The 26,421-nt window shown below is 41.3% G+C and overlaps 1 protein-coding gene across 2 annotated transcripts in view; it reads left to right on the forward strand.

Annotated features, from left to right (window-relative positions):
- megf10 (multiple EGF-like-domains 10) overlaps positions 1–26,421 on the forward strand; it is a 110,101-nt gene that overhangs the window by 4,657 nt on the left and 79,023 nt on the right. The window contains exons 2-5 of one of the 2 annotated variants that reach the window (XM_086096299.1): positions 10,357–10,492; positions 11,367–11,468; positions 12,621–12,721; positions 12,989–13,081. In XM_086096299.1, coding sequence (XP_085952425.1) covers positions 10,374–10,492; positions 11,367–11,468; positions 12,621–12,721; positions 12,989–13,081 — 415 coding nt within the window. In that variant the 5' untranslated portion in view covers positions 10,357–10,373. Of the gene's footprint in view, positions 1–10,356; positions 10,493–11,366; positions 11,469–12,465; positions 12,507–12,575; positions 12,722–12,988; positions 13,082–26,421 lie in introns of those variants that run through there. The other variant, XM_086096300.1, reaches the window with a different exon arrangement.

A 26,421-nucleotide genomic window follows, 5' to 3' on the forward strand; every position in this document is an offset into this window, starting at 1 on the left:
CGACCGGCTCTACCCCTGAGCCATGGCTGCCACAAGTGAAGCTACATAGCCTAGACTGACTGAGCTACATTCTAGTGCGCAAAAGCACGGTGACAGACTTGAACTTGAGCATAATATTCCATGCGCACCACTTATGTGCACCCCTGATCATGTATGAGGAAACTTCCTCCTCAAAAAGAAAGGGCCTTTCGTTGTAACAGTGACAAATCCATATTGCCAAGTTTTAGCCTACTTCACATTTGAACAAATGGGAAAAGGCACTGGGCTCTTCCTGTTAGGTCACTTAGCAACCAGCGCCAAATATGGCAAGCTTGAACCGGGCCGCCTACCTCCGCAGTGAATGCTGCACACTGTTGAAGCCCCATTACACAGTAAGCTCATCAGCCTTGCTAAAACCTTTTTTTTCCTGAAGGCCGAGCCTCAGCTGTTGTTTTGCCTGGCACGACCAATGAGCCTGAATGGGAAAGCAAAAGTATCAATTTTCTCCTACTCAATTTCCACAGTAACTTCATTTTGATGTCCTATTCCCACCAAAGACGCAAAAACGGCAAACTTGTGCAATTAATCACATTTTCATTTAGTAGTGTGCATATAGTAGTAGCAGTGTGTGATTGTGTACCTGATGTCTGTGGGAGTTCTCCTTGAACTCATTTAATCCCAGCCATTTCTAGTGAATAGCCCAAACTAATGGTTTGTTGACTAGACTAAAAAACTAAACTAAACGGGATGCTGGGACGGAATCTGCGTCTGGTCACTCAAGCAACACAGCCCTAAACACAGTAGACTAGACTTTCCTCTGCATCAAAATTGAAATGCGGCCGTTATTACGAGTGCATGTGTGCCTGTCTGTGAAAATAGAGCGCTATATCATACTGACTAAAGAGGACAAGGACAACCCAAGTTGTTATCAGCACTCAGTTTATAAGCCTGCATCTGTGATTGTATAGGGTTGCATGAGTGCGTGTGGCATTGGCAGCTTCCACATCTGGAAAGGCATCATCAATGCAGAAATGTATATTCAGATTTGAGAGCAACATTTGCTCCCATCCAGGCATCATCACTTTCAGAGTAGATCTTGCATTTCTCAACACGATAATGCCAGACCACATGCAGCACCAATTAAAACATCATGGCTACATAGGAAAAGGATCCAAGTATTGAAATGGCCAGCCTGCAGTCCACTTCTTTCACTTATAGAGCACATTTGGCGCATCATAAAGGGTAAGGTGCAACAAAGAAAGCCCAAGACAGTTGAACAGTTAGAGAGACGCGTATTAGACAAAAATGGGACAGGATTCCTATTTCTAAACTTGAGAAACTTGTCTCCTCGATCCCCAGACGTTTGTAGACTGTTGTAGGCCTCACAGTGGTGAAAATGGCTTCGTCCCAACTTTTTCTTAGATTTGTTGACACCATGAAATTTAAAATCAACAGTTTTCCCTTAAAATTATAAAAAAAATTCAGTTTAAACTTTTGACCTGTTCTCTATGTTCTATTCTGAAAAATATATAAAAATTTGGCACTTCCACATAATTGCATTCAGTTTTTATTCACAATTTATTCACAACTTTTTGGAATTGGGTTTGTATATATATATATATATATATATATATATATATATATGCTCCACACAGAAAGACCAAGAGTTGAGTAAAAACTCAACTAGAGCTGTAAAAATTAATCGACAGTAATCAATTATCAAATTAATCGACAACTATTTTAATAATCAAGTAATCATTTGGAGCCATTTTTTTTTATTCAAAATTGTTCAAATCCTCTGATTTCAGCATATCAACAGTAATTGTTGATTGATTTCTCTAGTCCTTCATGAAAGAAGATGGATTATCTTCTGTGTTTAATCAAAAGAAGACATTTGCAAACATCTGTTTTTACTTTGGAAAACAATGACCAAACCGGTAACATAGTACAACGTCAACCCCCCTTTTTTTAAATCACTATACGAATACAAAGTACGAAATAAACACCAATCACTGGTTAATATATAGTAATCAGTGAAAAAATGCTTTTGTAATACACTTGAATTAAAATTAATCAGATTAATCGATTGCCTCCATCTAAGTCTGTCCTCTGCTTCCTCTGCTCCACCCCAACTACCTTCATGTCCTCTTTAACTACATCTATAAACCTCCTCTTTGGTCTTCCTCTAGACCTTCTGCCTGGCATTTGGAAACTCAGCATCCTTCTGCCAATATACTGACTATCTCTCCTCTGGACATGTCCAAACCATCTCCGTCTGGCCTCTCTGACTTTACGTCCAAAGCCTCTAACATGTGCTGTCCGTCTGATGTACTCATTCCTGATTCTATCCATCCTGGTCTCCAGACCAAACAACATTGCTGGTCTCACCACAGTTGACCAGTTGGCACTCGTTAATATATAGTAATCAGTGAAAAAATGCTTTTGTAATACACTTGAATTAAAATTAATCAGATTAATCGATTGCCTCCATCTAAGCCTGTCCTCTGCATCCTCTGCTCTCACACCAACTACCTTCATATCCTCTTTAACTACATCCATAAACCTCCTCTTTGGTCTTCCTCAAGACCTTCTGCCTGGTATTTGTGGTTTGTTAATATACTCACTATCTCTCCTCTGGACATGTCCGAACCATCTCAGTCCGGCTTATCTGATGTACTCATTCCTGATTCTATCCATCCTGGTCACTCCCAAAGAGAACCTCAGCATCTTCATCTCTGCCACCTCCAGCTCTGCCTCCTGTCTTTTCCTCAGTGGCATTGTCTCCAGACCAAACAACATCGCTCGTCTCACCACAGTTTTATAAACCTTTCCTTTCATTTTAGCTGAAACTCTTCTATCCCACATCACACCTGACACTGTTCTTCACCCGTTCCAGCCTGCCTGCACACCTTCTACACTTCTTTTCCACACTCTCCATTGCTCTAGACCCTAAATACTTAAACTCCTCCACCTTCTTGGTCTATCCTCCCTCCCATTTACACACAGATACTCCGTCTTGCTACGGCTAACCTTCATTCCCCTCCTTTCCAGAGCAAACCTCCACGCCTCTAGCTTCTCCTCCACCTATTCCCTGCTCTCACTACAGATCACAATGTCATCAGCAAACATCATAGTCCATGGAGATTCTTGTTTAACCTTGTCTTGTCATCCTGTCCTTTACCATAGCGAATAAGAAGGGGCTCAGAGCTGATTCCTGATGTAGGCCTACCTCCACTTTGAACTCGTCAATACGAACACTACGTCACACCTACAGCACACCTCACCACTGTCTTACAGTCATCATACATGTCCTGCACCACTTGAACATACTTCTCTGCCACTCCAGACTTCCTCATACACAACCACTGTTCCTCTCTGAGCACCCAGTCATAAGCTTTCTCCAGATCTACAAAGACACAATGCAGCTCCTTCTGACCTTCTCTTTACTTCTCTATCAACATCCTCAAAGCAAATACTGCATCCGTGGTACTCTTTTTTGGCATGAAACCATACTGCTGCTCACAAATGATCACCTTTGCCCTCAGTCTACCTTCCACTACTCTATCCCAATAGCTTCATTGTGTGGCTCATCAGCTTCATTCCTCTGTAGACTCCCTTGTTCTTAAAATGGGCACCAGCACACTTCTCCTCCATTCCTCAGGCATCTTCTCACTATCTAAGATCCTGTTGAACAACCCAGTCAGAAATTCTACTGCTACCTCTCTTAGACACTTCCATACTATATATATCATGTATATCATCAGGACCAAGTGCCTTTCCACTCTTCATCCTCTTTAATGCCCTTCTCACTTCATCCTTACTAATCTTTGCTACTTGCTGGTCCACAACAGTCACGTCTTCTACTCTTCGTTCTCTCAAATTTTCCTCATTCATCAACTCTTCAAAGTACTCTTTCCATCTTCCCATCACACTACTGGCATCTGTCAACACACTTCCATCCCTATCCTTTATTACCCTAACCTGCTGCACGTCCTTCCTATCGCTGTCTCTCTGCCTCGCCAACCTGTATAGATCAGTCTCTCCCTCCTTACTATCCAACCTAGCATACAAGCCCCATAAGCCCCTTGTTTGGCCTTTGCCACTTCTACTTTCACCTTACGCTGCATTTCCATGTACTCCTGTCTACTTTCTTCAATCCTCTCAGTGTCCCACTTCTTCTTAGCTAACCTTTCTCTGGATCCACTTCCACCACCAAGTCTCCAGATCTCCTTTCCTTCCAGATGACACACCAACGACTGTTCTACCTTTCTCCCTTATCACATTTGCTGTAGTTGTCCAGTCATCTGTCTCAAATCCTTCCTGAAAGTCATACGACACTCTTCCTTTTTCAGCTTCCACCATTTCGTCCTCTGCTCTGCCTTTGCCATCTTTGTCTTCCTCACCACCAGTCATCCTACACACATCCTATGCTGTCTCGCTACACTCTCACCTACTACCATTTTGCAGTCGCTGATCTCCTTCAGATTACACCGTCTACACAAGATGTAGTCTACCTGTGTAATCCTACCTCCACTCTTGTAGGCCTCTTCTGGAAGAAAGTATTCACAACAGCCATTTCCATTCTTTTTGCAAAGTCACCCACCATCTGTCCTTTTCCGTTCCTCTCTTGGATACCAGACTTGCTCATCACTTCCTCATTATCTCTGTTTCCTGCACCAACATTTTAATTGACGTCTGCGTCAATGACAACTCTCTCACTTCTAGGGATGCTCTGCATCATTTTATCAAGGTCCAACCAAAAGTTCTCCTTCTCCTCCAGCTCACATCCTATCTGTGGCGCATACCCACTAACAACATTGATCATCACACCTCCGATTCCTAGCTTCTTTTTACCTCCAGGACGTTCCTAACAAACTCCTCCTTCACGATAACTCCTACTCAATTTCTCTTCCTATATACACCATGATAGAACAACTTGAACCCTGCTCCTGAACTTCTAGCCTTGCTCCCTTACCACCTGGTCTTCTGACTACACAGTATGTCCACTTTCCTCCTCTGCATCATGTCAACCAGCTCTCTAGCTTTTCCTGTCATAGTTCCAACATTCAAAGTCCCTACTTTCAGTCCCAGACTCTTGGTGTTCCTCTTCTCTTTCTTCCTACGAACACACCTTCCTTCTCTCCTTTTTCGACCAACAGTAGTCCTGTTTCCACCGGCACCCTGTAGGTCAACAACACCGAAGGCGGTCGTTGTTAACGATCCGGTATGGAAGTCACATATTTGATTCGCATGTTTGATTTGATTTTTCAGTTTTACGTCGGATGCCCTTCCTGACACAACCCTCTGTATTTATCCGGCATTATATATATATATATATATATATACAGTATATAGTTTTTTTCCATTGATATTTTTTTATGTAATTTTTAAATTATATTTTTACATCCGTTTTTATTTTCACTTTTAGTCATAAAAAAAGAAGTATTTTTTATTTTTTTATTTTGGCACTTTTGGTCCTCCACATCTATGATCCCAGTGCATACAATAATATACAGTATGCATATATTGAAACGGTTTACTTTCATGTGTCCATTGCATTGGAAGGAATGTTTCCCAATTAAGCTGCTGCAAGGGTGAAGGTATTAATAATGTTCTTATTAAGAAGAATGCTAAATTATTATAGTTATTATATCATTGGATGCAGAAAAAGCTTTTGATAAAGTTAACTGGTCCTTCCTCTTTGCTGTTTTAAATCAATTTGGCTTTGGGAAGTCATTTATTCACTGGGTGTCAGTATTATATGATTCTCCTAAAGCTACTGTTACTACTAATGGGATTATATCTAAGAGTTTTACTCTACAGAGAGGCACAAGACAGGGATGCCCACTGTCGCCTTTATTATTTGCAATATTTATTGAACCGCTTGCATTAGCCATACGCCAGGAAAGAAGGATTCAAGGAATTCACTCTGGGGTAACAGAACATAAAATTAATCTATATGCCGATGATATTTTACTTTATTTAGAAAAGCCTGCTATTTCGTTAGGGGAAGTATTTAACTTAATAACTAAATTCTCACAGTTATCAGACTATTCTATTAACTGGACAAAATCAATACTTCTACCTATTACAGAAAATTCATGGAACCCTGCAAACCAGGACCCACACTACTCAGGTTGCGGGTTTGAATCCCACCTCCGACTCTATGGCAAATATGCATGTATACCAACTGACAATCATTAGTTCCAGTTTTCCATCTAAATGAATGGAGGGTACTTTGAGATAACACTTTTCCATATAAATTTCAACTTGCTTCAAAAATTCACGCCTCCCGGGTTCAAGTGTTCTTTTTATTAATTTATCTTTCAACTACAATTAAATTTTTGTAATTTTTTTTCATAATTTATCTTTCAATTCACTTCATAAGCCTTAGCTTAGCTTAGCCTTAAGCTATTAGCATTCAGCTTCCAGCATTCCCATGTAATTTCTGCAGAAATTGCACTTAGTCTAGTTGGAAATGTAATTATTCTGATATTACTGTACGGAATGCGTACAGATGAAGGAAGGTCGAACAGACTTTTAGTAATTGTAATTAACTTTGTTTTATTACATAAAATTTACATACTGACCTTTTTTCTTTAGAAATCTTGCACTCGACAAATGCTTATTATATATATTTTTTAAACACTGAACCTTATAAAAGCTAAACTAAAACATTTGTGAAAAAAAGATATATACTAACATGCTCTAAAAACAAATGAAAAAGCAACAGAATAAAAACAAAACAAAAGTCAAAAGAAAAGAAAAAAACTAACACAACGTAAAATTTAGTACTATTATAACGCTGACTTGCACCGTACATGCGTGCATGCTAGCATCACTTATTCATGATAGGAAAAACATGAAATGCTATCGGTTTGGTGTCATATTTTTGGAATGTACAATCAGTTAAAAAGCTATCAGAAGTGATAAACTTATATACCTGTCAGGCACATATATAGCTAATTCCGCTCAATTCTGATTCCTCTTAACTGCATGAAGGACGTCCATCTCACCCAAAGTGAATGATGTCTTACACGATATATATAGGTTTAGAATTTTGGGGGGGATTTTTTTAATACAGTAATATTAAAAAAAGCACTTCACACACACAGTATTACCGTAATGCAAGACATGTTGCAGTAAGCACAGACAGCAAAGCTGACAGTGTCAACATTTTTAGTATGAGCAAAGGTAGATTGTCTCTGCTACTTTGGAAATGGCTGAAAGAAGAGAAGAAATAGAGTTGTATTGTAAGCTCAATGATTTTGTTGTTCTTAAATCACATGAAAAAAAGATTTAATATTTAATATAATAATTATCAAATTGCTCTACAACAACGTTTGCAGTTTTATTATTATTATTATTATTATTATTACAGATTTTATAAAATCGATTACAAAAGAATAGCATCATTTTTTAACATTGCCTTTAATTTATAAGATAACATGTCACACAATTTGAAATGGATAATTTTCTTCACTTCATAAATGTATCATTGTTGTCAAACAAATCATGTGTGTTACTTGCTGTTGCGACACCTTCACTGCACATTCTTTGAGTCAATGGAGAAGAGCGATGCACACAAGTTACCTTTATAAGGAACTGCAAGCAGACCTTCACAGGTGAATGAAGTAAAGCTGGCCAGAGCAATCACAGATCATCGCTATGAAGTGGGCACATGGCTTGGAGACCACCTTCCACCACCTAGATCGTTTGTGTACGTGTTTGACACCTCTCGCATAACTCTGCTGTGACCAGTGATGGGCATGACAGTTCTTTTAAGTGAACTGAATCTTTAGAATCAGTTCATTAAAAATAACCCCTCAAAAGATTTGTTCATTGAATCGGTCGTCTATGCTGAACCGGAATTGGCAACACGTTCACTTACTGACTCGTTCACTCATACGTTCGTGAACCGGAAATAGCAACACGTTCACTCGCTGATCCGCGTTGGCTAACGCCAATAGCATGGGAGTACGTTCGCCCGTGTTTGACTCTGGCTGCTGATTGGTCGTTAGCGAAGAATGACGACATGAGCGTGGCTGAGCTCAAATGAACTGAGAAAACACTCATGTTCACTGAAAAGATTAGTTATTTTTGAACGAAACGTACGTGAGCGACACAACACTAGCGAAATGATTTTTAAAGTGATTTCGATGGTTGTATACAGAGCTGGACTAGCACAAAAAAAATCGGCCCTGGCATTTTGACTTAAGCCCATCGGCCTGACCCGGCCCGGCCTGACTCCTGACCACACATGCCTAACACATAGTTCTGCCACTAATAGATCGATGTTGGTTCAGTTTGCTGTCTTTATTACAAACGGATTAATGGACTAGTCCATCTAAAATGTGGGCCAGTCTAAAATGGAGGAAAATAATAATTAAAAAGCACTGCATCGGCCCCAAAATATGCTGGCTCACAGGGCATCTGCCCTGGTTGTCATGCAGGCTGTTGTCATATTTAGCAATAAAATATGATGACTTCCACCATATATAATAGAGCTCAGAATCTCTCTGAGTCAAATCTACCAAAATCGCGTTTCATTATCTGCACCAAAATTTAGACATACTCCGAGCCAGTCCAAGGTCTAAATCTACTTTCAGCCACCGTAAAAGAAAGTGCCCAGCATGGCATGGCCTGCCGAATTCCCAAACAGGTTAATAACTAGACTTTCCCCAACATGAAAATCAAGATGTGCCAGTTTTTACACCGAATTCACTATGAAAATAGAGCCTCCGGTCTCACCTCATGCCAGCCCATTGCAAGGGAGGCAGACAGGCGTCAGTATCGTACTACATGGAACGCAGGATCAACGTTGTATAGCTCTGCATAGTCTGCTCCTTTTGGGCTATCTGGAGTCTTTCACACGCACAGCATGGCCCTTGTTTGTGCAGTAGCGCAGTTGTCTTAAATGGTGGTGGGAGGGTGGGGGGTGTATGTGTGTGTGTGTGTGTGGGGGGGTGGGGGGGGGGGGGGCTCCAACATTGGTGGCTGCAGCTGTGCCCGTTCAGCCTAGTGAAACCATAGAAGATGGCTTCTGCTGGCCTAAAACATGTAAAGACACAGTACAAACAACCTATCTCACTATATTTCTGATGAAATTGCGCAAATTGCTAATCGAACACTTTGTTGCATCATCAGCTAACATTTGGGAAACATATATTGTGCACATTTACCCAAACTAACTTGTGTGATACCTGACTTGACCTCAGTCACCATGGCCATTTTGCATTTGTTATAACTCTTCTTTTTTGCTCCTACAAGGAATATAGTTCCCTAACTCTGAGAAACACTGGTTGAAAATTTGATAAAGTCAACCAAACCATTGCACTTGTAAAAATGTTGAATGACACAAGGGATGCAGGCTCTTGTCTTTTAAGGAGAAATTCTGTATCTGACTTTCTCGGGTCTAACCAAAGTGGCTCTACACATATTGACCAGAGTTTCATCAACAGTGTTTTCTGTTATAAACTAATAGTAAGCAAATAAGTGAAACTCTTGGCTTACCAATGAGGACATTGACAAAGTCTACTTACACTCTTGCTCAAATGCCAGTTTTTTGTGCTATAAAAAAATGAGACCAAGATAAATCATTTAAAAACTTTTTTCACCAGTAATGTGACCTATAACCTTTATAACCCAATAGATTTTTAGAAAATCTTTTTCAAAGTGAAAATAATAATAAACAAATGAAATAATGTGGTTGCACAAGTGTGCACCCCCCCCCCCCCTAACTGGGATATAAGGTTATACAATATTTTGAAATAATTATAAACTATAAACAATGTTTACATTATTAACCTCATTTTATGTGATATACATTTTGTCACACATGGACGTACCGTCAGGGATGAAAGGCGGTCTCTTTACATCATCACTTTACATCATCCACAAGTGAAGATCTTCTTGCAGTTCCTTTTAAATGTACTTTGCGTGAGCCGATCTACATGCCACGTAGAGTGCACGTTTCCCTCTCTGTGCTGAATTAAAGGGAATGAGGGGAGCCACTTCGATTGGCCGTGAGTCGGCAGCATTCCCTCCCACAACGGCGCAAACACCAACTTCTACCTGCGCTCGTCTACAAAAATACCAAAAGACAGAAAACTCCACCAATGCGCAAAGTTAAACTGTGCTTTGTGCTAGACTTGCACTGGGTATGAAAATAGTGACCCAAGTCTTTCAACAGCTCTCTCAGTCATTACGGTCACATTGGGTATTTATAAGCAATACTAATTGTGAACAAAAACATGTGTTTAACAATTTTAAATGCATGAACATTCATTTGTCATTTCTCCACAAGAACAGTATGTTATGTGTACTTTATTTTTCCAAAATGTTAGAAAATTAACCTGTGCCTTTTTTTGTGTCAAGGTTCAGTCGTGAGTGAGATGGCCTTGCTACTACAATGCCACAGGACAGTCCTGTTGGCTGTGGCCTTCTTTTTCCTGCCTTGCATTACTTCCTCCCTTAACCTGGAAGATCCAAATGTCTGCAGCCACTGGGAAAGGTTTGTCTAATGATTATACATACCTTTAATGTGGTTATTTTAAAACATTTTAAATTACACCCCTGCACAAGGCTTGGGATGATTCCTCTACTGGTCAAAAGCCACCTTACCTTACAATATATATTCACTGGCCTCAATGTACATGCTGGTCTGTAAAGATAACAACTAACTATTGGAATGTTCATGATGTGCAATGTGCAACAAGGAAATACACTGAAAATTGATAAAGTTCTAATTTCATATTTGTATTTATATTGAAATTAGTGTAGTGTTGTTGTCCCACTCGTTTTTGGCACTGCCTTGGCTGAGATCCTGTTTGCACTTAGTTGAAAATACAGGGTATAGCTTCTGTAAAGTACTTATTTACTGTTTAAAAACACTGTAAGCATTTTGATCATCAAGGCATTTCACACACATTGCCTCCAGTGCTGATCACATTGGTCTATGGAAGGTGCGAATGTTTGGTGGTGGTCGGAGGCGCCGTAGGCACATAATGGCAGCCACTCTTCCGTCAACCTGCCCCAGGGCATCTGTGGCTACTTAAGTAGCTTCCCGCCACCACAGTGTGAATGTGTGAGTGCATCAATAATGTATCCATTCCTCTGTAAAGCGTCTTTGAGTGTCTAGAAAAGCGCTATATAAATCTGATGCATAAGAAAATGCACACGCAGGCATGCACAGTGTTCAATGAAGCTTGTCCTGTCCAGTAGGAATGAGTGGGCTCGAGATATATATAATCCCAAAGAACCACAGAAATTCCTTTTGGATAAACTTGGGTGGTAGAATGCCATGCATGAAAGCCCTACACACACACAGGGATTCCGACTTTCATTTATGTCTGATCTCTTGTCTCCTTCTCTTCCTGTGGTTTCAGATATTCAGTGACAGTTCAAGAGTCCTATGCCCATCCTTTTGACCAGATTTATTACACCAGCTGCACAGACATCCTCAACTGGTTCAAGTGCACCAGACACAGGTGAGGACCATCGTCTCAGTGGCAATCATTTTCTTTGATAGTTCTTGCTGTTTTTTACACGTTTATTTCTATTCCTTGCACTTTTCTAAAGTTCACAGCTGTTAAGATTCTGTGTTCTATTTTCATGACCGATGTAAATCTGGCAGAGGGCGCATTGTATATCTTCACGAAGGCAGGTTAGCCGGCGCAGTTAAAAAAACAAAACAAAACAAAATAAAGCAGTGGTTTACGCCAATATGTGCGTGAACACAGCCGACTATATATGCCGCTAATCAAAGAAGCTTAATCCATTCAAATGTGGCACACTAACGAGACGCACAGACACATATCTGTGCAGAAAATGAAGCTATCTATGCATTGTCATTGGTGTTGACGATGTGGCAACAGACAACTTAAGCGTGTACCATCCTTAAATACAATATCAGCTTCTGCTGAATTAAATGTTTGTGGACCTTGCGCCTGGCACAAAAATCAGGATACACCAGCATTTCCATATGTGCTGTCCACAAAAACAGAGCCCAAAGTCTTTGCGACCAATTCAAATTTCGTGCCATTATCCGATTTTTTTGGGTAGTGGTGGTGGTGGTTGGGGGGGGGTCGTTGTATATTTATATAGGGCATACGGATTAGGGCCAGTGAAGAGGGAAAAAAAGGGTTGGCAGGATTCTTACTTTATTCTCAGAATTCTGACTTAAAAGTAAAAAATTCCAACTTTAATTTCAGAATTCTGACTTTAATCTCAGAATTCTCACTTTAAAGTGAGAATTGCCGCTTTAATCTTAGAATTCTGACTTTAATCTCACAATTCTCACTTTAAAGTGAGAATTGCCGCTTTAATCTTAGAATTCTGACTTTAATCTCAGAATTCTCACTTTAAAGTGAGAATTCTGACTTTGTGACGTAGAGCTATGAATCGTGGGCGAGGTCAGCAAGTCAAAATTCTCACTTTAAAGTCAGAATTAAGAGACTAAAGTCAGAATCCTTCCAACCTTTTTTCTTTTCTTCACTGGCCCTAATCCTCTTCCGTATTTTTTCCAGGTAACGTCTTAATGTATATTATAATAGTGTCATCTAATATAATACAATAGTTGTATTCTGTGAAGAAAGACTTGATCTCATCGGCTGACCTCCTGACTTCCTGTCCGTGCCCAGGGTGAGCTACCGGACTGCGTATCGCAGAGGAGAGAAGACTATGTACCGCAGGAGATCCCAGTGCTGTCCAGGCTTCTTTGAAAATGGCGACAATTGCGTTCGTGAGTATCTTCATAAATTTAAAGCTTTATAAAAAGGTTGGTTTGTCTCCCTTGATGAAAAATGTGCAGTAAAATCACCACCACCACCTCCAAAAATGACACAGTTAATCCATTCAAAATTGGTAGTGGAGTAATGTGGGGTACCAATACTTTGGCCAAGTCAAATGGTTGTGTCCCTAAAGTGGATCTGTTGTAGGGTTCCCTTCATCAAGCAATGTCAACATTCTCTGATTCCACCGCCTTACATCCTCCTCTATCCCTCTCCAGCTCATTGTGCAGAAAGCTGTGTTCACGGCCGTTGTATGGCCCCCAACACCTGCCAGTGTGAGCCTGGATGGGGGGGTTCCAATTGCTCCAGCAGTAAGTACTCCAGCTGTTGCTGGCTGTGAGGTGACAAGTCTTTGTTTGTAAGTGCCTCATGTTCTGTGAAGCTCTGTAAAAGGAAAAACAGATTAGATCTTCTCACTGCGAGCTTTACATGCAGTCAATATTCGGGTTAAAGTTAGAATTCCAGTTTCTGAAACAATCGAGGTGAATGAATAAATGAATGTTAAATTTAAACAAAAACTTAACCAAATATCTTCTAATAGATGAATAGATTTGTCACAATATAGCTACAGCTACCAGGGCAAATCTCTTCTTCCTTGACAATCTTACTGTTGTTTGTAGTTCAATAAAAAAATAATAAAAAAGTACAGTGTATGTGGTGCCTCGAAAGATAGTTTCCGTATAATAATTTTTTCTGTTGCCAGTTTGTATATATGTGCGGCAGTCAATCACCTGGTGTGCAGCAGGGAGTCGTGGGCTGTTTTTTCCCCCCTCACGATTGTCCATTTCAGTGGTTTTCAAGGACATCGCTCAGTGTGAGGTAGGGCTGAACTATTTTAGGAAAAGATTGAATTGCGATTTTGATTCGATTCACAATTTCTTCAAATCAAGCTTCAGTGCAATATTCATTATGTACAGTAACATTTACAAACATGACAGAAACTTATATCACACCATCAGAACAGTCAAAGTTATTACTCTAATAATGCAGACACAAAGAAGGCTGAGTGATCGAGGCAGCCACTTTTCACTTATTTTTTTTAAAATGGTTCAATAAAGCAAAAGAGAAAATATGCCACCGTGTGGGACCATTTCGATATCATATCAGCAAATATTTTATATATGATTGGTTGTTAACTGAGACCTGAGCAACATTGATGTCAGTCGATAGCAAGTGGTAAAATGGCCGCCCCTGAGATGGATAAAAATGGCTGGATTTTGCTTCATAACATATATTCCACAAATGTAATATTAATCAGAAGGTTATGTTTAGACTAGTGAGGTCACATATAAAATAATATTGTCAAGAAATCTTTAAGGTTGACTTCCACTTTAACAAGGGGGACCACGACCCTTGTCTGCCAATCCAGAGGAACTCTCCCCGATGTCCACGCAATGTTGTAGAGGCATGTCACGGGCGGCGTGGCTCAGTGGTTGAGTGGTTGTCTCCCATCCGTAAGGTTGTGGGTTTGATCCTCACCCCTGGTGACCATGTCGAAGTGTCCTTGAGCAAGACACTGAACCCCAATTTGCTCCCAGTGGACCTGGCAGCGCCTTGCATGGCGGCAGTCGACCACTGGTGTATGAATGGGTGAATGTGAGGCATAATTGTAAAGCGCTTTGGGCACCATAGGGTGTAGTTAAAGCGCTATATAAATGCAGTCCATTTACCATTTACCATTTTACAGACAGAAATAGGAGAGCCCCTCTCAGAGTCCCCAGACTGCTTTCTCACAGGAAGGCGTTCCGTTCCGTTCCGTCTTCAATTCCGCTTATCCGGGGTCGGGTCGCGGGGGCAGCAGCTTTAGCAGGGAAGCCCAGACTTCCCTCTCCCTAGCCACTTCAGCCAGCTCCTCCGATGGGATCCCAAGGCGTTCCCAAGCCAGCCGTGAGACGTAGTCTCTCCAGCGTGTCCTGGGTCGTCCCCGGGGCCTCCTGCCGGTAGGACATGCCCGGAACACCTCCCCAGGGAGGCGCCCAGGAGGCATCCGTACCAGATGCCCCAGTCACCTCAACTGGTTCCTCTCAACGTGGAGGAGTAGCGGCTCGACGCTGAGTCCCTCCCGAATGACCGAGCTTCTCACCCTATCTCTAAGGGAGAGCCCGGCTACCCTGCGGAGGAAACTCATTTCGGCCGCTTGTATCCGGGATCTTGTTCTTTCGGTCACGACCCACAGCTCGTGACCATAGGTGAGGGCAGGAACGTAGATCGACCGGTAAATCGAGAGCTTTGCCTTTCGGCTCAGCTCCTTCTTCACCACAACGGACCGATACAGCGTCCGCATCACTGCAGACGCTGCACCGAAGGCGCACAGGAAGGCGTGTCGGTGGAATTGAGGAGTTCGTCGAAGTATTTCTCTCCACTGACTCACGTCTCAAGTTGGTCAGCAGCGCCCCAATCTTTACTATACACAGTGTTAATGGTGCACTGCTTCCCCCTCCTGAAATGCCAGGTGGTGGACTAGAATTTCCTCTAAGTTATCCGGAAGTTGATTTCCATGGCCTTGCCGAATTCCTCCCATGCCCGACCTGACTGACTGCCAAAGCTGCGTTCACAAAAAGGCCCAATAGGACTCCTTCAGCTTGACGACATTCAACAACACCAGTGGGTTCGGGGATTGACGCTACAACAGGCACAAACTACCACAGCTCCAATCAGCCGCCTCAACAATGGAGGCGCAGAACATGGTCCACTCGGACTCGATGTCCCCCTCCTCCCCCGGGACAAGGGAGAATTTTTGCTGGAGGTGGGTGTTGAAACTCTTTCTGACGGGATTCTGCCAGATTTTCCCAGCAAACCCTCACAATACGTTTAGGTCTGCCAGGTCAAACCGGCATCTTCCCCCACCATCTGAGCCAGCAAACCACCATGTGGTGATCAGTTGACAGCTCCGTCCTTCTCTTCAGTGTCCAAAATATGCAGCCGCAAATCCGATGCCACAACCACAAAGTCGATCATCAAACTTCTGCCCAGGGTGTCCTGGTGCCAAGTGCACATATGGACACCCTTATGCTTGAACATGGTGTTAGCTATGGACAGATATTCTCCCAATCACGCCCCTCCAGCTCTCGCTGTCATTGCGTTGAAGTCCCCCAGCAGAACGAGAGAGTCCCCAGAGGGAGCACTCCATCCAAGGACTCCAAAAAGGGTGGATACTCTGTTTGTTGCATAGGCACAAACAACAGTCAGGGCCCGTCCCCCCACCTGAAGGCGGAGGGAGGCTACCCTATTGTCTACTGGGCTGAATCCCAATGTACAGGTGCCAAGCCGGGGGGCAATAAGTATACCCACACCTGCTCGGCGCCTCTCACCATAGGTAACTCCGGCGTAGAAACGAGTTTAACCCCTCTCGAGAGGAGTGGTACCAGAACCCAAGCTGTGTGTGGAGGCGAGTCTGACTATTTCTAGTCAGAACTTCTCAGCCTCACACACCAGCTCAGGCTCCTTCACCACCAGAGACCTTACATTCCATATCCCAAAAGCTAGCTTTTGTAGCCGGGGATCGGTCGGCCAAGGTCCTAGCTCTTGGCCTCCACCAAGCTCTCTGCGCACCTGACCTGACGTTGCCTCTTCGGGCTGTGCCCGGCCGGTCCCCAATGGGTGCAGGCCCGGGCACCAGGCGCTCGCCAATGAGCCCCACCTCCAGGCCTGGCTTCAGAAGGGGGCCTCTGTAACCCGCGTTCAGGCAAGGGAAACATCTATTATTGTTTTTCATCATAAGGGTTCATGTGAGTCGTGTTTTGTCTGGTCCCTCACCTAGGACCTGTTTGCCATGGGGTTACTTTGCCAGGGGCATAAAGCCCCAGACAACATAGTTCTTATTTCTGGGCCACAAAAACCCCTCCACCACACTAAGGTGACAACTCATGGAGGGGGATTTCAATCCCAAAACGATATATCGTTTAGCCCTATTTTGGTGCAGGGATTAAAGCAGTTACTCTTAAACTGTGAGGCGCTCCCTCCTGGACAAATGACGGTGGTATCACATGCAAATGTTTTGACATTATTCATTTTTGGATGATACAACAAATCATTTTCACTTGGAATCTCATTTGACACATAAAGTCAGGTTTGTTGGCATGTGTGAGTGCTCTGAAGGGACAGAATTGTGTCCAGTCTACTCAAAGCACCTCTTTTTACGGTACCTTTCAAAGTCTGTTAGTTCCAGACAGGGGCGTCACTAGAGCCTCGTTTCCACCGACGGTATCTACCCTACTCTACTCTACTCTGCTCTGCTCTGCTCTACTTGGCTCTATACCAAAAAGCTGTGCGTCTCCACTGCTGCGGCCACCACCCGGGAGCGCCTCCTCACCTTGCCAGTGATGTCATGCTTAAGCGACCGCAGCTAGCGTGCACTGCACTCACAGGCAAAAACAATGGTTTGTGCCTGGTTATTTCAGCTTGAAGATATTGAATGAATATTGCAGCAACCAGAAGACTGCATTCAATAATGTTAAAAAGGTTTGCACTTCCTCAAAAGTCCAAACATTAATCTGTTTAGAAGCCATTGTTGTCCTCTCTTCATCGTTAATGGCAGCTGTTTTCCCGGGGTGGTGGTTTGCGCAGCTGCACATTGATGACGACATGTCTCGAACCAATTATTGGCCTCCAAAATAATTACGTCACGTTTTGGTACTGGGCTACTTTTTTTTAGAACCGCAAAGGAGCAGGTACCAGAAAAAGAGTAGAGTATATTTGTTGGTGGAGATGGGGCTTTTGCAGAGTAGAGTAGAGTAGAGTAGAGTAGAGTAGAGTAGAGTAGAGTAGAGTAGATACCGGCGGTGGAAACGAGGCTCAGGTTTCATGGAAAGGGGGGGCTTAGCCCCAAGGACAGGACTGGGCAAACTCTGTCCTCAAGGGCTGGAGTCCTGCAGGTTTGGGATGTTTCCCTTCTCCAACACAGCTGATATATGATCAGCTCATCAGCAAGCTCTGCATAAGCCTGATAATGATCTCGTTGATTGGAATCAGCTTGTGTTGTAAGAGGGAAACCTCCAAAACCTGCAGTACTTAGGCCCTCGAGGACCGAGTTCGCCCACCCCTGCCCTAGGAGATGCACAGATGGACAGATATAAAATAAATAAAATAAAAGTTAAAGTTATAATTAGACTTGAAGTGTTATTTCCGTCAGTATTTTAATATGGGACACAAACAAATGAAGCATTTTTTAAAAATAAAATTAACCAAATAAAAATAAAATTAACCATATATATATATATATATGTGCGTGTGTGTGTTTGTGTGTGTGTGTATCTGTATGTACACATTGTCTACAGTGTACAAAAAACTATGCAAAAAAAAAAGGTAACTGTGTTGTCATAAAGTGAGTCTATTATTTTCAATTAAGATACATTGAATTAATTACTTAACTGATCAACAGAGAGGCAAATGACATGGATTTGTCTCAAAATACAGTAACTGTTTGCTCCCAAATACTTCTGAAGTCACATTTTACATTTCGGTGTATATGTGACCAGAAGGAACATATTACTCAATGACTTCTAAATTAAATATGAAAGTAATATTAAAGTGTGAATATTTTTTATTTCAGGTTAAAAACTATGCTTTTCACCGTGCCTATGATTGAGATCTTTCAAAGTTTTTAACCCCATTTTAACCCCATATTATTTTTCTTTCTTCTGCTTTCTGTAAGTTTTATTTACAAATTTTAGTAATCTCTAAAATGTAAACGTTTGTTTCCGTAGTTTGTAGGTGTCTTTAGTTCTTTTTGGTTTTTGTCTTGCTTTAAAATATTGTACTTTTAATTATGTCAAGCAGACAGTTTCCTCGTGTATGACTTGCTATAGCTGCCTGCCTTAAATTTGTTTTAAATACCTCTACTTTCTGTTCATTACTCTCAGGTTAAATTCAATGATGCACCTTGTCTGACATGTTTCATATTCCTAATATTAAATCCATATTGAGTTTTATATAATTTTTAGACTCTCACTCTCTGCTTCACAAATTGATTTTTTTTCTTGTAAACCGAACTCGTTTACACTCACGTCTCCAATAGGTATTGCTCCACACTTGCTTTCTCTACTCATTGTGCTGTTTCTTACAATTCAACATGGGTGGAGGATTAGTATTGTCAATTATATTATTATCATCATCCACTGACAACAAGCATAAGTGAATGATCTTTTAACTTCTACTTTACTGTGAATTCAAGCATAAAGTTCTCTCTAAAAACCAGCTTCATCTGTATATCAGCCAGGAACTTCACATGCATTGTAGAGTAATTATTAGACAATATAGCATGGGACTTTCTGTTGTTAGCTGGGCCGTGGCCACAGCTAATTAATTGTTACTACCACCAGACAGTGATGAAGACATACTTTCTTCTTCAGAAACTCCTTTCCTTATATCCATCATGACTCCTTTTCTCGGCCGTGATAGACAATGGACGCTAATACCGGCAGGTTAGGAGCAAGCAAACAAGCAGGAAAACATGGAATGGCTTATCAGTAATAAGGAAGTTCAAGAGGAATGGATTAGAATTGGATAACAAAACATGACAAGGGCTATCTCTATCTACAGTACTATTGAAGTGAAGGAAATCAATTGATTTCTGATCATCTAAGTAATTAATTACAGTCCATTCGTCACGTTATTTTCCTCAATGCTGCTTGTAGTTGGTATATTTAGAACACGTAAAATAGTTCTAACGACGCCATTGGTTCCAGAATTAGCCGCAATTGACCACAATTGTCCACGGCACCAGTAAATGGTGCTATTGCGCCACCAACAGACTGGTCACATGTTTCCAGCTTGCGCTGCTCTCTTGTGAGAGATAACTGACAAAAGCAGGCTAATATGGCCGCTATGTTGACCGGGTGACATCGTTACATTAACATTAACGTCATGGCTCATTCAAATGGGTGCCATTTTAACCCCCCCCCCCCCCCCCAGCACCAACCAAGTATGGATAATTTTAAAACATTTCAAACAGCTTCAAGCTTTTTTATTTTATTTCATTTTTTTAATGTATTTAATTTACAATTTTGTACTGTACTGAGCATTTTTAGGCTCTGAAATAAAATCAAAACAATAGTTTTTTATGCAATGAAAAGTCTACTTTGACAACTCCTTCCCAAAATTAGTCCCTTAAATCGAGGTTCCAATGTATTTATATGATGCTGTTATTTCATCCGCACGCTATGCTGCTTGCATTAGTCATTTTATGGCCACTGGTTGTAGTTTTGGTTTGCTACAAACTTCTGCTTAGTACATTCCTTCTCAAATAGGGGGGCGTAGTGCGATGCCAGGGGTGGCGCGTAGTACCTCAGGCAGCATGTTTTAAAAAAATATATATACCGTACTAGAATACAAAAGTATAATTGCACAACCACTAAGGTAGGTGGCAGTGGCATTCTCATTGTCGGAGAGTGTGTAAGGAGTATTAACTTCTCCGCAGAAATGTAATTACAGTAACTTCAATTTTATAGAAAATTTTACTATTTATAGTCGTGGCGGAGAATTGGGGGAACGCAAAATGTTTTCTGCTGGAGGGCTTGTGAACCTTATATGCTGATATACATGCAGAGCCCACAGGGTGTGCCCTTTCTGTCTTCAGTTTCAGTCTGTAATAAAAGCGAGCATTGTTGAGTCTGGTCCTTGGGGCTTCCCTTGGCTCCACTAGGCCCGGCCTGTCTGACGACTGCCACAGACACGATGTTAATGAGTACAAATTGAGTTATATAAAAATATTCAGATTGGAGGAACAACTGGTTTGTGTGGTAAAGAAATACAATATTATGTACTATTCCTAAAGTTCTTTTTTGCAGTATTAACAGTGGTTATAGTCCAGACCTGTGTGTGTTTCCCCAGACTACTGAACAGTAATTTAAATATGCTAACAGTCGAGTAGCACAGAATGTGAAGTGACTTCTAGTTGATTGAGTGCAATTTTTATTTTTTTATTTTTGCCAGGACAGAAATGTTTATGCTTGCTGAATGCATGGTTGGATGTGTTGCATGTCAGGTTTCTAGCAATTTTTGTTGTCAGCTATTAAGTATGCAGCAATAATGTATCGCTTTTCTATCAGGCCTTTAATTTTCTCAAGAGAGTCCATAGAATGTGAGGTATTGACTTTGTTTTCAGGTCAGCAGACATTCACAATATGTCTGATGATCAGTTTAGGGAGCAATAACAGGAAATGGGGGTAGCTGGGTTCAAAGGCAAGCACGCATAATAGCAGAAAAATGTGTGGCGGGAAATGTCTTGGGGCAGTGGAGCATGTGACTAAGGACACATGACAACTGCACAGGATACTCCCAAGTTTGGAGATCTTAGCCATCGTATGCATACTATGTGTAAACAACCTTATACACAGCTAGATTTTTACAAAAATCAAAGAAACAGCCTTAATACTGAATAAAGATACATTTAATAGCATCGCTAACCAGTATTATATTTAAATATACTATAGAATTGTATGTCATATCTTTACAAATTTGACCGTTTTATGGATGTGGTTACAATACTGGGCTCACTAAGCTTCTAATATAATGTATTTTCCTAATTTTCACCACTGATGGTTATTGTTTACCGTCACAGACAAAGGAATGTTTTCCTTTCATAGTTAAATAATTATTAAGTGCCAACATTGATTACATTCATCTCAACTTGATACAGATCCACACTATCTTTCATAATTGCTTTCCTACACTCCAAAAATTGAGATAACAAGCATAGCAAGCATGAATCTTTTTAAGTTATTTCAACTCAGCCATCATTGTGCCACAAGATTACTCTAGTACAAACAACTTGTACTCTTAATTACTTAATTAATTATAACTCTATAATCTTAATTAAGTTCAACCAACTTAATTTCCATCATTTATTTATCCACTATAAATTGCAACTATATTGCATCCGCAATTAAACTTTTCTAGTTAGGCAAACTCTATTGCTTTCCTACTTTCATTAACGTAATTTGTTTTGTACGCTACAATTTTAAATTGAACCAATGTAATTTTAATATTGCAAAAACTGCTCCATTTAGTCACAGTAACTTGTTCTTTTACTTCAATTCGACTAAAAACAACTCTTCATTCACTTACTGATGATGCAGAAACTGGAGGTTCAGTATTTTGGTCAAGGACACTTGGGACACGGTCACAAAGGGCCTTGGATCGAGCCCACAATCTCGTATTGGGAGACACTCTAGCACTCTACCACTAATTGATGCCACCACATGGTACCTTAATCCTGCACATCACGATAAATTACACATTGAAATTCCAATTTAATGAAACTCTTTATTAGAACACCATGCAAGGAATGACTGCACATTGACAGTTCAATAACACAAAAAAGCTGTGGCCACCATAGTGGCTTGGAGTCACTCGAAGTGACAAGACGGCGTCTACTCGGCTCTTGGCTCTCACAGGGGTCTGAGAGCGCCCATGGACACCTCTTGGAGAGCTGTAGCAACCTAGCTCGGTGCTGACCGCTAACTGGCACTGCCGAGTGTGTCCTTTCAAAGCAGGGAACCGGTGATAGTGCTACACAGCCCAAACGGCTCCTCCACTATAACTTTCTGCTCTTTAAAAATTAACACGCTAATTTTGACACCCCTAATTTTTATAATATGTTAATTATTCTCTGGTAATAGTACGACTTGTTTTCATTAAGACCTTTTATTAATTAAGTGTTTTTTTTTGTAGCACCATAACTAAGAATTGTGTTTAACATCAGTTACTTAAATATCTGGCGAGACAGATTTTTTTCTATGTGGAGCATCTGTTTAAAAGGGATGTATCTTAGTGTTAACTATAAGCATATATTGATTAAATCTTACAATAGACACCAAGGCGATGTAATTTCTCATGAAATATTAGGTATTTTGCTGGCTATTTTTATAACGCGGAAGTAAAACACCCGTTTCAGTAAAACCCCGTCTCTTCCCATGTGGTTACCACACCTCTCTTGTCTTAAAACGGCTGCTGCACGCACCGCCCACAAAACTCTGGAGCGCTGCGTTCGAGCATTCTGAGTGGTCACGCAAGACCGGCCAGCCTGTGCAGTACACCCGTGTCTTGTTTATGTCACGGTTCGCGTGGGGTGGCGCAAATGCAGGGAGGCAGGAGAACCACGGCAGAGATGCATAGAATACTGAACACAATTTAACAAAAACAGTAACAGGGGTACTGGGTAAAACTCTTAAAAAACAAAACCAACAAAGTTCTAAAAAGACCAAAAATCAAAGTAACAGCAAAGCACAAGTGGTGACAGCGACAATGATCCAGCAAAGACTGAAAGAAACCAGGAAACTAAATACAAGCCAACTGACAAGACAACACAGGTGGCTGGGGGGAGATGATTGGATGACACAGGGGAACAGGTTGACGAGCACAGGCGCAAACAAAACCTAATGAGCAAGACAGGAAAAACCCAGAACAAAAAAAACCTTGGCATATCCACAAATTATAACATAATTGCCAAGACAACAAGAGCTGCCACAATGGTTGATGACGCAGATTTAACACAGAGTCAAGGCGTGAGTCAATGATGTCACACTCACTGTCCCACTTCTGCACTCTTCGCACACCTGTAACCAGCGTTCTTGAACTCTACGTGCACATCTATTAATAGTACACTTCATTGAGGAGTGTAGGGTATAGAGTGGGTATTGGGACAGGGCCTAACTCGTTTGTCACAGATTGGATCTATATATGCCTTTGAGTATTGCTGTATGACCTTCTCTGTATGGGTTGCTACAGCGTTTGTGTGTGAATATTTGTAACTTGAAGGACTATCATCCCACAACTTGATCCTAATTTTCTTATTAGCCTGTCAATGGGATTTTACATTGGCCGCTTTGTTTCCAAAAAGAAGTATGTCTCGTATTCAAATATATGATGTGTGTAATTATTTTTGTTGTGTGATTAGTTTTACAGTAAATTCCAACTGGGATATTATTCAGCATGTTAAAACACACATATAAATATCAAATTCACAATTACATTTTGATTAATTTCCTAACTCTATAAATTAATCTGTGTTACTTTGTGATACACACAAACGTAAAAATTACAACATACTCTAGCTTTTTATGTTAGATTAAAAAACAAAGAACAAATCAGCCAGTTTTTCATTATTTGATTTTCAATTGGGCATTGAAAATTAAACAAACAAAAGTTACCCTCACTTGTGTTTATCAACTTTGCTTGCTTGTATATTATTTGTGTTCTGATTTAAACGTCAAACCATCATTGAAAGGCTGCAGCACACATTCCAATACAGTTCGGTAACGCAGTAGAACACTACACGTTTTTTCCCCACTCCCTGTGAATCCTCTGTATCAATGAAAAAAAAAACTGTTTCCTGTGAGTGCACCATACTTGGTAGAGTGCATAATCACCAAATAGATGGGGAAAAAACACTTGCACTCCCATTCTTCACTTAGCCCTTCCCCCTTCCACCTCTTTTGTGGACTGTCCGTCACCGAAGGGGAAAAACAACATCTTAACATAAGTTTCTAAAACTTCATATGGAACATTTTTCTCATGATAATTATGACAACCATTGTAGTCTTGGTATCACTGTCTTTTGGCACTTTGACCATCATCAGCAGTATTTTTTTCCTCATAGCCATCCAGAGTAGACAGATGAATGAGAACAAGTTGTTGTCAAGCGAGTGGATAGTGAGCCTCAAGCTCCTTGATTTTGGCCTTTCTTTAATCCAGGTCAGGTTTCATAAGGGTTCCAGGGTGGGCGGACTTGAATGCACAAGGGATTTATATGTGCATTTTAGTATCTCTAATCCCCTTTGTCTGTCCTCGAATCCTCACCACACAGGACTAGACTGCCTGGGGCAAAGGAAGTATGTATTTTTTTTTATCAGTCAGTCTGAAGCAGGCTAATGCAGGCAGAAGAAAAGGAGCCTGTTAATCACTCGAACAGCTTCCGAATGTTGAACTGGTTAAGCATAGCGTTAATTAGCATTCTGGGCATACAGTATTCACTTTCAAACTGAGTTTATTTACTGGAAAAGAGAATCTGGGCTCCTAAAAGATCCATAGGTATTTATGTAAAAACAATTTTGAAGGATACTATTTGTTATTTGTGTCCTGGTTGGGCAGGTTTTTATAATTGTGTTAAATGTGTTTCATACTACAAAACAAAAGTAACAACTGTCATGGTTTAGGTTAGGTCTTGGTTAATTGTTTTTTTTTTCTTTTGTCATGGTTCAAATTTAGTTTTTGTCATGTTTCTTTAAGTTTCTGTCATGATCTGTTGAGTTCTGTTTTTCCTTGTGTGTCTCCCTTGGTCTTGTTAAGTGTAACCCTGCCCTTCGTCGTCTCAACCAATCAGTGCCCTCAGCCACTTGTGTCTTGCCGCAGGTGTGTCTCGTTTTGTCATTAGTGTGTGTGTATCCAGACAGATGCAAAGACGACTTCGTTCCTCAAACAGATCTCGTACATACAGAAGCATTTCAAGACTTGCGTGTGTCCAAAATAAGACGCTGAGGATGTTTAACGGCTGTAATGTATATGCCAAGTCTGGAGTGGCGCTGTAGCGCAGCCACAGGGAGTTAATGGAAAGCGTAGAAGAAGAATCAGAGAAGAGGACAAACACTTTTTTTTCTTACTTTTTTGCAATCTACAGAACAAACATGCCTTTGTTGTATCAAAACATGAAAAAGACGAAGACAGGAGAAGTGACAATGGCGGGTGATTCAAGTACAACACCGCTTGTTGAACGTGGGAATAAAGAAGCAAAATATTTTGCTGCAAAAGCATTAGCAAGCTAAGAGGCTGCGCAAACGACTACAACACGGCTATCCGCCATTGTTGTTGACAGACTGACGGTTTGCACGCAGTCACACGAGAATTGGCGCATACGTCATCAAACTATGACAATGTGTCGCCATCGAGCTGCGGCAATTATGTCATCACTGGAAGAGTATCCTGCATATGGTGTCCAGACGGACGTGTTTTGAAATCTTTCCACTCTGGAGCCCGGTTTCAAAAGTGATCAGTTTCAAGCTCCAAAACCGTGCCATCGTGTGGACGAACGGCCTAAACGGTAAGAAACGTGTGAGGATACATTGAACCTGGCTTTCGTGTGGACCCGGCCTTAGTCTCCTGTTTCCCCTCTGTCTGCGTCGATCCATTGTTGTTTCCCCTCTGTCATGCTGCCGGATTTTTGCCCTGTTGTTCCCCCATATTTTGCCTTATTTGCTTTCTTGGAATTTTTTGTTTTTGTTTCTGGACAGTACCTCATTTACCTCCTTGTTTTTGGTTTAATCAAATCCCTCTTTTGATTACACCTCTGCCTCCTTGCCCTGCTTCCCTGCACTTGGGTCCGCAACCACCACTACCCCCTGACAGAATGGATCGACCAAAGAACGATCTAGCAGCAGGCTCTGGCCCTGCTCACCCGAAGTCTTCCTCTTGCCCTCAGCCTGCCGCCAACTAACCCCACCTGCTTCATGTAGGTTCTGTTTTTTCGTCAGTCTCGCGTTTGTCTGTTTCTCACTCACCCGTGTTATGTAGCTCCCCTAGTTTGTCACATTATTTACCTCCCCACTGTTTCATAGATTCCGACTCAGATCTTACAGATATTGAAGACGGCCCCCTTTTGGTTAATTTACTTTCTAAATTCCGATGATGATTATGACACAGATTATGGTTTTCACAA

This window comes from Leptonotus elevatus, chromosome 15 (genome assembly GCF_054856555.1).
Source record: "Leptonotus elevatus isolate MCC_2025b chromosome 15, RoL_Lele_1.0, whole genome shotgun sequence".
Lineage (NCBI taxonomy): Eukaryota > Metazoa > Chordata > Actinopteri > Syngnathiformes > Syngnathidae > Leptonotus > Leptonotus elevatus.